We start from the raw sequence: 14,355 nt of genomic DNA, 5'->3' as shown, positions 1-14,355 counted from the left end.
GAAGCACCAGAGAAAGGACAGAGCCTGGCCATCTCAAAGTTAACGCCACACCCTCTCAGGAGCAGGACTTTGTTAAGCCATGCCTTAAAATATGACTGACCTTTGCAGCTGTTGCCATTTCCATTCCATTTCCAGATTTTTTTAAAGCCGCAAATGGTGGCGGGAATTGGTCCTATGCATTGGTTGTTGATTGGATGTTGAGATGTGGGCGGGGCACTCACTTGAGCTTGCGTGGGTGGAGTTTAAGAGGACTTAATTATTGGAGAAGCCTGCATATATCATTAGAGAGGAGTTTGTTGTTTTCACCAGAAGATCTAGATATAATGTTTTTATTAAAGGGGTCATATGATGTGATTTCATGTTTTCTTTTGTCTTTGGAGTGTTAAAAGCTGTTCATGCATACAGAAGATCCGTAAAGTCACAAAGATTAAAGTCTCAAACCTAAAGAGATATTCTTTATAAAAGTTAAGACTCGTCCACGCCCTCCTAAAACGCCTCGTTCAAACATGCCCCCACATGTCTACGTCACTGTGTGGGAAGATTTGCATAACACCGCCCAAATGTTCACGCAAAGAAAGAAGGCGTAACTTTTATTCTCGCTGTAGTATTGTTGCCACCTCCGCCATGTTGTGGAGACGCTGTGTATGTCATTGTGAAAGCGAAACTACTTTGTTTGGCCTTCCAAAAGAGGACACAACGAGAAATCAGTGGTTAAGTTGTATTTAAAACACTGTTCCAGAACAGTTCAACCCAAATATTCAGATGTGTGCAGCGCATTTTATGGAGGACTGCATCCTGAACCTGGGAGAGTAGCCTACAATGCTGTGCACAAAGGTTGTTTCTATAAAGTGGGGCAATTCCAACTTTGCAAGGACAGTCTGGCGCTTCTGACTCACAGACTGTAAGTACGTTTTCATATTTAAAGAATTTGCCACTGATGATTCAAACACGAGTTTTGAGCAGTGTAGAGTAGCGCTTGTTTTTGTCGTTTCTCCGATCACAAATGCAGACATGGTTTTGTTTACGCGCTGCAATACGCACCGCAACGCGTAAAAAGACAGTATAAGTCATTATAATCCGTAATTATGTCCCCACTGGATGCAACAAATGCCTTGTTTATAATGGGTTTTAATGTTTTTGTCTCGTCGCTCTGGCCGGACAGGGCAACACAATATGGTAAAATTTCCGTCACACGCATATGACCCCTTTTAACTTAAAACTTGAGTCCTCTATCCATAATATTGCTTTCTCTTCATCTCATCCCTAATCGGGAGAGAAATATGCACAGATCAAGCACAATTACAGGCAAAAACAGTACAATCAGTTCTAAACAAATATATCAATGGATTTATGTGTGAGAGGAAAACAGGGGATGGACTTCTTCACTCTAGGAAGTGTTATTTTGGATTATGTACTTGTATTTTGACCAGAAGTGACTGTTTAAAGTCAAAATGCCATTGATTATATTTTATTAATGTAATAAATGGTGTCTATTTGATTTTGATATTTAATATTTATTTCTAGAAAATAACAAATAAACAAAAATTCTAACTGTTTAGATATTGTAATAAGGGTGCAAAAATCGCAAACCTCATAAAACGGCTTGACCTAACAAAGAAAATAAGCATTTTTTTAGTTTCAGGCTGTGTTTTGTATCCTGAATGGAAAGTTGCTCAATGTATTCAGCAAAGTAACTGCAATCTGAATACCATCCTGATGACACCTAAGCATGTACTATTATTTTATGATTTATGACGTGAAAATATCACCTCCATCTCCACCACATCCCTCTTCTCACACATCCCCACCTCAGCGTCTGTCACCCACCTCAACACAGTGTGTTACTCCTGCATGTGAGAGCCGCTCTTTATCATCAGCACTGTCTGGTGGCTTACATGAAACAACTCAAATCTCCTGTTTTTACTGAATAGCACCCTTGTCTTATTCAGTATCATACCACCACATAAAGGATGTTCAGATCATCCCTGCATGTCATGAGTCATTTGTATTTCATGACTGTTTTTGAAATGAGCTGATTTGCACACTATATATCGTTACACTTGTTGTATTGGCATATTTGTCTGGCAGCCATTAGTCTGTCACACCAGTGTTGTCCTGCGCACACGGCGATAATTGCCTTCAGCTAGCAAATCCCCTGAAGCATTTAATGCTCTTTATGTTACGGAGGTGTTTCGCTTACATCTCGCTCCGGCCGAAATCATAACAAGTAGGAGCGGATTTGCACAGCGAGTGAAATTAAATAATGAAAATGGGTTTATAATTGCAGCGAGTGTAAACAAAGACCTCGAAAATCTCCATATGACTTTCTGTTTGAAGAGTCTAAGACAAGACCGCTTCAACATGCATTTTGATGCATTTCATATATCAAATATCACTTTTTATGTGTTATATTGGATATTCTTTGAGTTAGGATTCTTTTCTAGATATATATGGATGTAATATAATGGATTGCCAGTTAATAGTTGGTATTTTGTTCAGGAGTTGGTGTCTTTTGAGATATTTAGAAAGGTTAACTCGACATTAAAGAGACTGAGTCATAAAAATGTGCCTACAGGGCAGGAACAAAATCCACACAGACACCATGTAATCGCTGTATCGAATGGAAGAAAAGAGCTGGAATAGCAATAATTCCATACTGTGGGCTTCCGAGACTTAAAACGCAAGATGACAAACAGAGAAAAAAGGTGCAAGACAAAAACAGATCACCGCATATCTGAGTAAATGTATATGTGGTGAGAAAAAGACAGATATATAGTAGAAATGTCTGAGAAAATAGCAGAAGAGCAGAGGTTAAGCAATGAAAGCTCCTTAATCGAGAATAAGGTGTCAAAGTAAAATGCCATTTGAGAGGGAGGGTGATAGAGAGAGAGCGAGCGAGCGAGAGAGAGGGAATGAGAGGTATTCACGGTGAAGGATGCACACACACAGTCTGTGCAGGCGAGGACGGCACCTCATCTTTGGAGATTGTGACGATGCAGATTTAGCCAGAGCTGGTGTCTGTGTGATGTGATGAGAGACTGAGGACTAGGACTGAGACTGAACCTGAGGTTTGGCCATGTCTGAGTTCAAGTCTAGAGTGCGCTGTCGGAGAGCAGGTGTCCGTGCTGCCGCCGCTCTTATCGGACTCCTCCACCGTTCACGCAAGCGGTGTGAGAGACGGAGGTTGACGGAGACAGACGGCCAGTGGTGGGTGAACATCATCGTGGGTCATATATGTCTGTATGTGGTGGAGAGAGATATATGTGTGTGTGAGAGAGAGGTCAGAACATCCATGCATTATTTAAGTTTGTACTCAATGCAACACTGCTGTTCATGAATTAGTTTTTGGATTCTGTCACACAAAGTTTGGCTGGAAATGGAAACTCCAGGGCAATGTTTTGGAGGACTTGTACTCAATTAATTCTAGGCCGCATGTTCTGCACACTTTATGAGCAAGTTGTGCTTAGTGATTTTTGGTGCTCTCTGGCCAAAAAACAAGGGAATTTTTGGTAGCTTTATGATTTTATAAATAATATAGTTAATAGTAAGACTGTTTGATGAGGATTAGTGAAAACAAATTGTTCAGTGTTGTGTAGCAGCCAGGTTTTGTATCAGTACTTTACATGATTGTCATTTTGACATCTTAATTTGTAATATTATATTTTAGCATCATCAGTAGCATCTTGATTTCAGAATCGATATTTATTTCCTAGCAAACTGAGTAATGAGTATTTTTGAGAGGAAATGTGTTTCTATGGATTTTGGATGGATGGATGGATAGATAGATAGATAGATAGATAGATAGATAGTGAAATTACCCACAATCACTCTCGCTGAGTTTTCCAGGAAAGGTGTTTTCATGTTGACTGAAATGACAGACAATGTGACAATAAGCTGTTCACATCCTCGCAGAGGTGTGAAGATAATTCTCCTGGTCAGGATGTGTTGTTTACTTGGTATGGTGCCATTTATTGAGTATATTTCTGTGTGTGTGTGTGTGTGTGTGTGTGTGTGTGTGTGTGTGTGTGTGTGTGTGTGGTTTTTTGTCCAAATATGAGCTGAAGTATCAGAAGTTTTTGTGTGTGTATGTGCATGCAGACTGGATTATTTTGGCTAGAGTGTTGAGTATGTGAGCGAAATACCTTGTCAAGCATAATGAACGGTATGTCACTTGTTCCCTAATACGAATATATTGATGGATTTATGGGATCTATTTACAGAGAGCTTATGAAGGATTGGGTGGGTATTTTTAGAGCCTTGTTCATTTCTGTCTCTAACCTCTCCCTTGCTCCCCCTTCCTCTCTGTTTCTCTGTCCATACCTCACTTATGAAGAGGGAGGTGGAAAGCGAAGGAAAATTAATTTTGAGCAGGAGCCTCTACATCCTCAACCTGTCAGCCTCCTGTCCTGAGAACTCATTTAAAGAACAGATTGCCCATCTTTGGCCCATTTTTTATTGATGATCTTGAAATCATATGAGGGTCAAATAGGAGAGGTACATTCCTGAGGAGTGAAATGAGGCAATAGAAAGGCTTTCAGCGAGGATCCTCTCTGTGTGAAGACGACACTGCAGACAACCATACAAAATTCAATTGTCAGCTCTTAGAAGTGCACTTATAGTATCTTTTTTTATTATAGCCTACTTTATACTTTCGCTATTTTACTGACATTTAGAGGCAGTATTTAGCTACTGATGCCACATTGAAGAAATTCAAAGTCAGTCAGGTTAACTTGTTCCACCAATCAATAAATCAATCAATAAATGCATTCTTTTTTCACATTTAAACATTCATAAAGATGAGAAAGAATAATGAGTGCGCCTCAGACGTAGATCATAGATTAATGCATTAGGGAAACTATTCTGTTACTTTCTGTGTATTTCAGTACATTTGTAGCTGTATATTTGTTGCTTTAATGTTATTTTAAAAGTGTAAAATGACGGTGATGATGTCACTGTGTTGCAGGAAGCAGGAGTTGCTGACCATCTCCAATGTACCCCTGGCAGACTGCCCTCCTTCTCCCCCCAGAACCGCCCCTCCCACCATGAAGGTAAGCGGCACGTCTTTTTCTCAGGGCCTGTTATGAATCAGCACTGAAAGAAGATTTGCAGAGAGAGCTTACAGCTGCAAAAAGCAAATTGAGGCATGGTGTCAAGCCTCCAGATAACATTTCATAAATAGTTTATTATAAAGCCGCAATTATTGACTCATTTGGTTCACACAGATAAAACCGTCTTTCTTCTCTCTTTTCTGAAGACAAGACCCTAGCACAAACCTGTAGCTGGGGATGTGCCCTGCTTACTCAGTAGACCATGACTTCAGACATCATCCCCTAGGTAGTCTATACCTGTATGCTCCTCAGAGGAGGAAGAACGGAAAAGCAAACTCTCAAAATGCCTGTCACATTTTATAAGAATGCAAGAGTTTTTGAAAAATGCACTAAATGTACAATAGTCACATGTATAGTGGGATCAATTTTAGTTAGTCAACTTATTGCAGATGTTCTTATTTTATGTGAACATAAATTACAGCTTGCCACACAAAGACAACTACACTATTCCCTGCTGGTTATGTATAACATTAAGGGTCCCAATACAGAACCCTGAGGAACCTCAAAATGTTCTTTTTTTTTTTTTGATTACATGTTTATAACAGATTGTCAGACTAACTTGTGTTGGCCAGGCAAGATCCTTTGGCATTCTGTGAGATCAGCAGCTACAAAAGCAGTTGTATGAATATAACAGATTGTCGGATTAACTTGTGTCTTCTGGCATACTGTATACTCAGCAACAAAAATAGCAGATTGTGATATTTAGTGCTCTGAACTGACAGTAAGTGCTGCTTGCTGCAGCAATACACAAGGGATTACAAGACTCAACCACATTCATGTCATTCACACCTAGTAGACTGTAATGCGTGATGGCCTTGTTGTTGACATGCTAAATAGTGAAATACTTGCCATGTTATAGGTTAGCCAAAATATTAACCTCTATATTTCTTTTTCAACAGTCTACTCCGTTTTTTGACATGTTGGACAAGATGGAGGTAAGAAGTGAAATCCGTGAAAAAAGTGAATATATATATAATATTACCTTGTTTGTTTTTATTTTTACTTGGTCAGCTGTCAGCTAGAGTAGCTACTTTGTGCTAAATTGTTTAATTCAACTTTGGTTAAATAGAAAATATAGGTGTGGTAATTGTGTTTGGTGCCTCACCACTCCTCCACTGTCAGTTGCTAACACTGCAACCTCTGACATTTTGACCCTGACCCTTTAGCAGGTTTCTGAGGTGGAGGAAATGAGGCCACAAAGATTAAAGGTCAGAGGGTTTGAAAACATTTAACTAGATTACACCTCAGCTCAGTGCTTGTCTATGTTTCGAACTTGAAGTATTTTCATTGCATGAGGTTGGAGTTCTTCATAAATGTCCTGTATGCATCATTATATATTGTACAGTAGGTCCAAAAGTCTGAAAATACTCTGAAAGTCCCATTTAAACCTGGATTTTAAAGAAATGTTAGAATTTTCAAAACAATAAAACAACAACAAAAACATTTTATACACATGTTATTTAAGTGTCATTGAGGCAAAAAGGGGACATACTAAAACTAAAACATTCTGAAATTAATTTTCGATTTTTAAATAAATTGTTATGCTCATACTATAATGATGAGAATGTATTAAATTAGACAAATGCAAAATAGAAGCATTTTCACTTGGGCTGAGACATTTGGACTGAGTTTTATACATACAGTATAGAAAAGCAAGTGCTGGATTAAGCATTTTTAAACGTCTTACAAGCAAAATAACAACAAAGACCACCACTAAAGAAATAATCCTACCCTCAAATGCATGTGTTCATTCAGATTGTCCAGACAGCCACATAAAAATGTCTGTTGTAAGCATGACTGTGAAGCGTTGTGTGGACTGTCTGCATGTAATTTCTCATATAATGTGGTTGCATGAGCAACATATGCCTCATAACACGCTTCCTGTCACGGCACAATCATCTTTCCAAAACACTGTGAAGATGTCCATTTACAGCATTATCTTATGAAAGTGTTATTTTTACCCCTGCAGGATGATTACATTCCATACCCACGGATAAAGGAGGTACAGCAATCCAAATCTGTTACTATAATAATATATACTTCTAAAAACAGTGGATTGGATTTGGATCTAATTGTTTGATTTCTCTTTCAAAGGTGTTACAGCGGGGTGAGCCATACCCTCAGGTTATCCTGCCTCAGTTCGGGGGTTACTGGATAGAAGATCCCGACGCCTCTGCTGCCATCCCTAACTGGGAGAATGGCTTCTGTGATGAGGAAGATGAAGAAGGAAGCAATTCAGGACAGTTTGGCTACAGACTGGAGAGTAACTATGCCATTCGCGCGTACCGCAAGAACTTTCTGGGCAGGGTGAGAACTCAGTAGTTGTGCAATTACGTTTAGTAAAACCAATCCACATCAGGATGGGGCTATTATACTTGAATGTACCATCAGACAGGGACTTTTGGCAAATATTTGTCTAAGATCATTTTAAACGGATCACTCACAGGTCGTTTTTTATTGTCAGAGCGCTGATAATCAGCAGTCGGTGTAATTTAACGCAGTGTTCTTTATACCGGCGATGGATTTGTTCGCAATTAAACCGCTTTCTCTTATCTGCCGGTCTCAGGAACATCTGAACTTCTACTGCACGGCCAGTAACCATGGCAACCTTGTACTGTCCCTCAGACATGAGGAGGTAAAGGAGCAAGAGTACCTGCACATCATTCTCAGGTAATAACAGCCCTTTCAATCTCTTATGTGTAATTACATGATTGGCACATTTTGAAACGTTTGATTGCATTTTTCTATCAAATTCTCCCTCGCTTAGGACTCCATCAAAGACAATCTATGACAGGATCTCTTTGGCGGGCTTGACTGAGCTCCCCAGTGTCCCTCAGTTAGCAAAGGTAATGATTGTACCCTGCAGAGATGGTTCACGGGCTTTAACCACTTAAAACACCCTGACAGGCCCTTAAGTCTTATTGATTAACTCTAAAGAACAAAAAGTCATTTCTAAAGTGTAAACACAGTTATTTACCAGTATGTCGTCTGCCATTTTAAAGGTTAGACTGATGTGTACGTGCAGTACAAAAAATTTTGTTTTCATTAAATATATCCAAACATTCAAGTACTTGTTTATTTATTCTTCTCACCCCATTGTTTCGTGAGTCTGTCTCACATAATGCAGCTTTGCAAAGAGGCTGTTATTGAAGGATGGAGGAGGTCAAAGTATATTATATTAAAAATATATATTGGAATGACAGTAAACCCACAGCCTGTGTCAGAGTGGAGCTTCACACTTCACATGCAAATGTGGTGTTTCTTACAGGCACAGCAGAAAAAAACTGACTATTTATTTCTAAGGGTCAGATAGAAAACACTTTTGTGTTGTGTGTTTTGTTATGCGAGTGCTTTTGGTATGAAAACAAATAACACCATGTGGAAAAAATATATATAATAATTATAAAAGGTAACTTATGACATCTTTAAAGAATTAAATGAGTGAACCGTAACACAGACTAAGTGGCTGTTTGTGTTTTTGTGTCATGGTTTTCCCACTATAGCTACTATGTGAAGACATTGTAGGTCTGAGGTTTAGTCCTGTGCTGTACCCAAAGGTGAGTTCAAGATTAAGATTTTTATCATTAATGTTGAAATGTTATATTATATTATATGCACTATTTTTTAAAGGTTTGGGGACTAATTTGTTTTTTCAACAAAATTCATGTTTTTATTTGACTCCATTGTTTAAAAGTGTCAGTAAAGACATTTATAAAAACATGTCTTTATTTCTGTATAAAGACAATTATGTTTCTATTTTAAATACATGCTGTTTTTTAACCTTTTATTCATCGAAGAATCTTGAAAAAATGTATTATTGCTTTCATAAAATTATTAAGCAGCACAACTGTTTTTAACATTGATAATAATAAGAAATGTTTCTTAGGCATCAAATCAGCATATTAGAATCATTTCTAAAGGATCATGTAACACTGAAAACTGGAGCAATGGCTGCTGAAAATTAATACGTTATGTTTTCAAATATATTGAACTAGAAAGCAGTTAAATTTTAATGCCATAATGTTTCAGAATAATACTGTTTTACTCTATTTCTAACCAAATTAATGCAGCCTTGGCGAGCAAGCCTTTTTTCAATAACATTTAAAAACCTTAAATATTTGAACAGTAGTTTATAAAAAATATAGATTTATTTTTATTATGCCTTATCATTCCTACAACGCTTTTGCAATTTTTTTAACATATGAATTTTTTTGGTACAAAAAGAAAATCATAAAAATAACAACTTTTAAAATGTAAAAAATAGATATACTGTTTAAAATTAAGACAAAATATTTTTGGGGCCACTATATGTTTCAAATTAAAGTTTTTTTTTTGTTTGTTTTTTTTTATTATATGATGCTTATCCCTCAGATTAGTTTTTATGAAGTCTGTAGGGTATTGCATATTTCATTAACGCAATATTGCTTCTAGCTAAGATGATATTAATGTGTTAGAGAAAAGCCCATTACAGATTTAAAAATAAACAATATGTTTTGCAATGCACAATAACCGTTTTGGCAGGTTGTTTATTAAAGAAAGTATTTTAGTCAGTAGCGAGATTGTTTAAGAGACAAAAACTGAAATCTTGAAACTAAGAAGAGCATAATGATGAAGAGCATATTTTGATATTTGTCTTTGTTTATGTTTGTTTTTTGCAGGGCTCACAATTAATAGTGAATTATGATGAGCATGAGTTAAACAACACCTTCAAGTTTGGTGTCATCTACCAAAAGTTTGGGCAGGTGAGGAAATGATTGTTGAATGTGTGCAGTTCACTGGCCGTTATAAATATCAAAGACTGCCAGACTGAGGTTCTCAAGGACACTTTTATAGAAACTTTCTTATCAAGCTGCTTCGATCTGAATCACCAAAGCAATAAATCAATAAGTTGTTACAGTATGTGAGTTTTTTATCTGTTATTTCCTGTTATCTTTCCACATTTCCTTCCCTTCCTGCTGTTTTCTTCAACGTTTGCCATTCACTAATGTCTTCTGATACTCTCTGATGCCCACAGACCTCAGAGGAGGAGTTGTTTGGGAACAATGAAGAAACTCCAGCATTTACAGAGTTTCTCCGAGTGTTGGGAGACTGTGTAGAGCTGCAGGACTTTAAAGGGTAAAAAAAATAATAATTACAGAGAGAAATAAAAAAAGAAAAATGAATGTGATTTGTTAGGATGTGTGAATATTCTGCTTTCCCACAACCAAAGCATTTAAGAATTAAAATCTTAGATGTTTACTAAGATACTTCTATTATCTATTGAAACCCACAATAATATTTAAAATAATAGTAAGCTTAATATTTATATATATAATCATCATTTATTGGGTACTTTCAATTGGGAGGTGGCTGTCTTGAACCCTAACCCCTAAATTTCAACTTGTGAAAATGATATTGACATTTTTTTTTTTCATTGTTGTTTTTAAAAGTATCTTTTTGATTCTTTTAAAAAGTGAAGTTCAAAAAATATCTTTTTATTTTATATTTTCTTTGTAAATTATGAAACTTTATGTAAAAAATGTCCCGCATTTTCATGTCACTACCAAAACAGTGTATGCTTATTATTGGTGGATACAGTCTCTTTTCAAGGTTAGACAAAGATTTGGGGGGTGAGCATGTCGAATCAATAGACAAATTAGAATGACAAATCTAATTTAGTTGATTAAGGACACTTACTGAATGATAAGTAGCCTCATGAGGTCATTTACCCATGATTGAACAGACTCGTGGCCATAGATGATGTACAGGGACATTGAAGAACATTCTCAGACCTTTTGTGAATAGATGGCGTACTTTATTCATTTCTTAGTTGTGTCAAGGATGTATAGGTAATGCATCCTAGAAATTATTCATCTAAAATGCACTTTTATCCAAAGCGGTTTCTTATGTTGGTTTCCTTTACAGGATCTTGAAATACATTGATACATAACACCTAATAATGAAAAAAAAATATGTGTATTGATATTAAATGATAAATATATAACCTCTATCTTTTTAAACTAAATATATGTTTTATTTTAACTCATTCACATGCATATATGGGCCGTTCTACAGAATTGGTGCAAACTACTGTCCCACAACCAAAAAACACAAAAAGCATTTCAGTATTCAAATCTTAGATTTTTAGTAAGATAATTTTTTTATCTACTGAAACCCCCAATAATGTTTAAGATATCAGTAAGCTTAATATATGTGAAATCATAATTTATTGGGTATTTTCAATTGAGAGGTGGCAGTCCCGAACCCTAGCCCCTAAATTTCAACGTATGAAAATGATATTGAAATAATTTTTGCATTTTATTCCATTGTTTTTAAAAATGTCTCAGATTTTTTTTTAAAAGTGAAGTTCAAAGATGTCACTACCGAAACAATGCATGTTTTAGTCCATTGGCTGAGACTGATTTTAACTACACCCCTACATTTATGATCAGGAAATATTTATGTGTCACTTCCTCTCATAGCTACATGTGAGTAGTAGATAGGTTCTATCATTTTGAGGCAAATATGTTCAAAATCTGAAAAATCTGGGTGTAACTTTAAGGAACGTCACTACCAAACACCTCATTTCGGCAATTAAGCACACTTTTTTGGGAGTTATTCCATAACATTTTGCCACTGTTCAAAGCTGTGCTAGCTAACCATGTGCTGATTAGCATCTTTTAGGTAGGTTCAAAAGTATCTAAAATTGTCACTACCAAAACATTTGGTGGAGTTTCGGTAGTGACATCTTTGGGGTTTTTTTGGGGTGTTAACCCATAAAATTGTCACGACCGAAACATGTCATCATTGTTTCGGTAGTGACAAAAGGGAACACATAAGCCTCATATTTGTAGGAAATAAACAAAAATTTGGTACAGTTATGCAAATTTTTTGTATTTTAGCATGCAAGTTACAATTCTGTAATGTGATGTGGTTGCTACCAAAGCATTACTGTCACTACCGAAACATGGGACGTTTTGTCAAAAATAAAGTAAGATGTTGTAATAGTTTTTGGTTCAATGTATATTCAAACTAATGTATCCTTAACTTTGAAATCAGTATGATCAACTTTTTGCCTTTTACAAAGAAAAATTTGATTCAAAATACAACAAATCTCATGAATTACACTTGAAATATTGTTAAAAATGTAACTGTCATTGATTTACCTCTGCAAAAAATTGTAATAAAATTGCAAAAAAATATATGTACAATGTAGATGTAAGCACAATCTTAATAGGTCAATATAACCCTTCTAATTAAATTATTATTACTGTGTTTCGGTAGTGACAAATTTGGGGAGAGGACACATATTCCAAAACTTTCTGAAAATACAATATGAGAATTAACTGCACAATTACTAGAAATGTGTACCTTGGATATTATACAAATTTTTGGGAAAAACATATTTTTTCAAGACGTTTCCAACTCTGACTTTGGAGCAATTCTGTTGAATGGCCCATATAAAAGGGCAGAATTTGACTTCTCCATGCACAATCCTTAAATTCAAGTCATGCTGTTTCATCAGTAAACACTTGTACTTTTAGTTCATTTTCAATTTTCACTTTGTGTCTTATATTCAGGTTTCGAGGTGGTTTGGATGTGTCTCACGGTCAGACAGGGTCTCAGTCGGTCTACACTGTGTTCAGAGGACAGGAACTCATGTTTCACATCTCCACCAAACTACCCTATACTGAGGGAGACGCGCAGCAGGTGCTCACTATGATCGAAATCTACACAATTCCAACATTGGGACAATTGGTATGCTGACAGTTAGTATTGGTATTTTCCTACAAATAGGTCCAAAGGAAGCGTCACATTGGGAATGACATTGTGGCTGCAGTTTTTCAAGAGGGTCCCACACCTTTTGTGCCCGACATGATCGCTTCCAATTTCCTCCATGCCTTTATTCTAGTTCAAGTGGAAAACCCTGGAACAGATGACACCACATACAAGGTTTGTCATCATTTCTTTTGTAAAATGTTTGAGAAAAAAATTATGTGATTACTGAAAGTGTTTGTGGTAATTCTAACTGTATGCTGAATGGTAATTATATGGTGCAGGTGTCTGTCACAGCCCGTGAAGATGTGCCACAGTTCGGCCCTCATCTTCCCAGTCCACCCATCTTCAAAAAGGTAAATAAGTGCACCACAGCTTCAACACTGCATTATTTTATATTAGTATTTTTGTATTTTTATATTAGTATTGGGCAGCCAGTTTGCTGTCAGATTATTGTTTTTCTGAAGGTCACATTTGCTTGTTACAGGCAAGATTTTGTCACGTCGTTGTCTTTTATGGCTGTTCTTGCATCTTTGTTATATTTGCCGTGTCATTGTATTCTCTCTTAGGGTCCAGAATTCAGAGAGTTTCTGCTGACCAAGCTGATCAATGCAGAACTGGCATGCTACAGGTCAAGCCGATTTGCCAAGCTTGAGGTGAGGAAACAATAGAGCATCATTTATTACCGCAATAAAGTCCTGATGTACAATTGAACAGCTAAAGGCTGATAAGATTCTGCTTTGCCACAATCTCTGAATGGTTAATCCTTACGTTGTATTGGGGGTCTCAGAGACCCCAGGGCCATTTTAAAAATAGCTTCTTGGCTTTTCCTAAACATATGACATTAGATTATAAACCAAACATGATAACTCTTTTCAAACGTCCTTCATTAAAAGTGTAACGTTACTTATTTGGGGTCATAGCATGAATAAATACGATGCATTTTCACATATTACAAGAATTAGAAGGGAAAATAAAGTGATTAATTTAGTTTGTACACTGTACAAAACCATTCAAAAGTTTGGGGGACTGTAAGAATTTTTTTACGTTTTTGAAGTCTCTTACGCTCACTAAGGCTGAATTTATTTGATCAATAATAAAGTAATATTGTAAAATGGTTTTCTAGTTTAATATATTTTAAAGTGTAATTTATTATTGTGATGGCAAAGCTGAATTTTCAGCATCATTACTCCAGTCTTCAGTGTCACATGATCCTTCAGAAATCATTCAAATCGCCAATCCAAACTGTATGCTAATTGTCAATCATCTTTGATGATAGTGGTCCTGACAGAAATATATTTGTGGAAACAGTGATACATTTTTCAGGATTATTTGAATAGAAATTAAAAAACTGCATTTTTAAAATATTTTAAATGCAATTTCTGTCACATTTGATCTATTTAATGCATCCTTGCTGCACAGTGTTGGGGAGTAACTAGTTACATGTAACGGAATTACGTAATTTAATTACAAAATAAAAGTAATTGTAATC

At 36.3% G+C, this 14,355-nt stretch overlaps 1 protein-coding gene across 7 annotated transcripts in view; it reads left to right on the top strand.

Annotated features, from left to right (window-relative positions):
• Positions 1 to 14,355, top strand: part of LOC107673809 (rap1 GTPase-activating protein 2-like) — a 55,847-nt gene that overhangs the window by 33,360 nt on the left and 8,132 nt on the right. For 2 of the 7 annotated variants that reach the window (XM_016467600.1, XM_016467597.1), the window contains exons 1-15: positions 2,977 to 3,207; positions 4,964 to 5,048; positions 6,008 to 6,043; positions 6,275 to 6,316; positions 7,078 to 7,110; positions 7,203 to 7,415; positions 7,675 to 7,778; positions 7,876 to 7,954; positions 8,612 to 8,665; positions 9,767 to 9,850; positions 10,123 to 10,223; positions 12,668 to 12,797; positions 12,885 to 13,040; positions 13,148 to 13,219; positions 13,433 to 13,519. In XM_016467600.1, coding sequence (XP_016323086.1) covers positions 3,077 to 3,207; positions 4,964 to 5,048; positions 6,008 to 6,043; positions 6,275 to 6,316; positions 7,078 to 7,110; positions 7,203 to 7,415; positions 7,675 to 7,778; positions 7,876 to 7,954; positions 8,612 to 8,665; positions 9,767 to 9,850; positions 10,123 to 10,223; positions 12,668 to 12,797; positions 12,885 to 13,040; positions 13,148 to 13,219; positions 13,433 to 13,519 — 1,407 coding nt within the window. In that variant the 5' untranslated portion in view covers positions 2,977 to 3,076. Of the gene's footprint in view, positions 1 to 2,976; positions 3,208 to 4,963; positions 5,049 to 6,007; positions 6,044 to 6,274; positions 6,317 to 7,077; positions 7,111 to 7,202; positions 7,416 to 7,674; positions 7,779 to 7,875; positions 7,955 to 8,611; positions 8,666 to 9,766; positions 9,851 to 10,122; positions 10,224 to 12,667; positions 12,798 to 12,884; positions 13,041 to 13,147; positions 13,220 to 13,432; positions 13,520 to 14,355 lie in introns of those variants that run through there. The other 5 variants (XM_016467602.1, XM_016467603.1, XM_016467598.1 and 2 more) reach the window with 4 other exon arrangements.

This window comes from Sinocyclocheilus anshuiensis, unplaced genomic scaffold (genome assembly GCF_001515605.1).
Source record: "Sinocyclocheilus anshuiensis isolate Anshui unplaced genomic scaffold, SAMN03320099.WGS_v1.1 scaffold700, whole genome shotgun sequence".
In the NCBI taxonomy this organism is placed as follows: domain Eukaryota; kingdom Metazoa; phylum Chordata; class Actinopteri; order Cypriniformes; family Cyprinidae; genus Sinocyclocheilus; species Sinocyclocheilus anshuiensis.
Note: the sequence above shows the minus strand (reverse complement) of the source record. Positions and strands in the feature narration are given on the sequence as shown.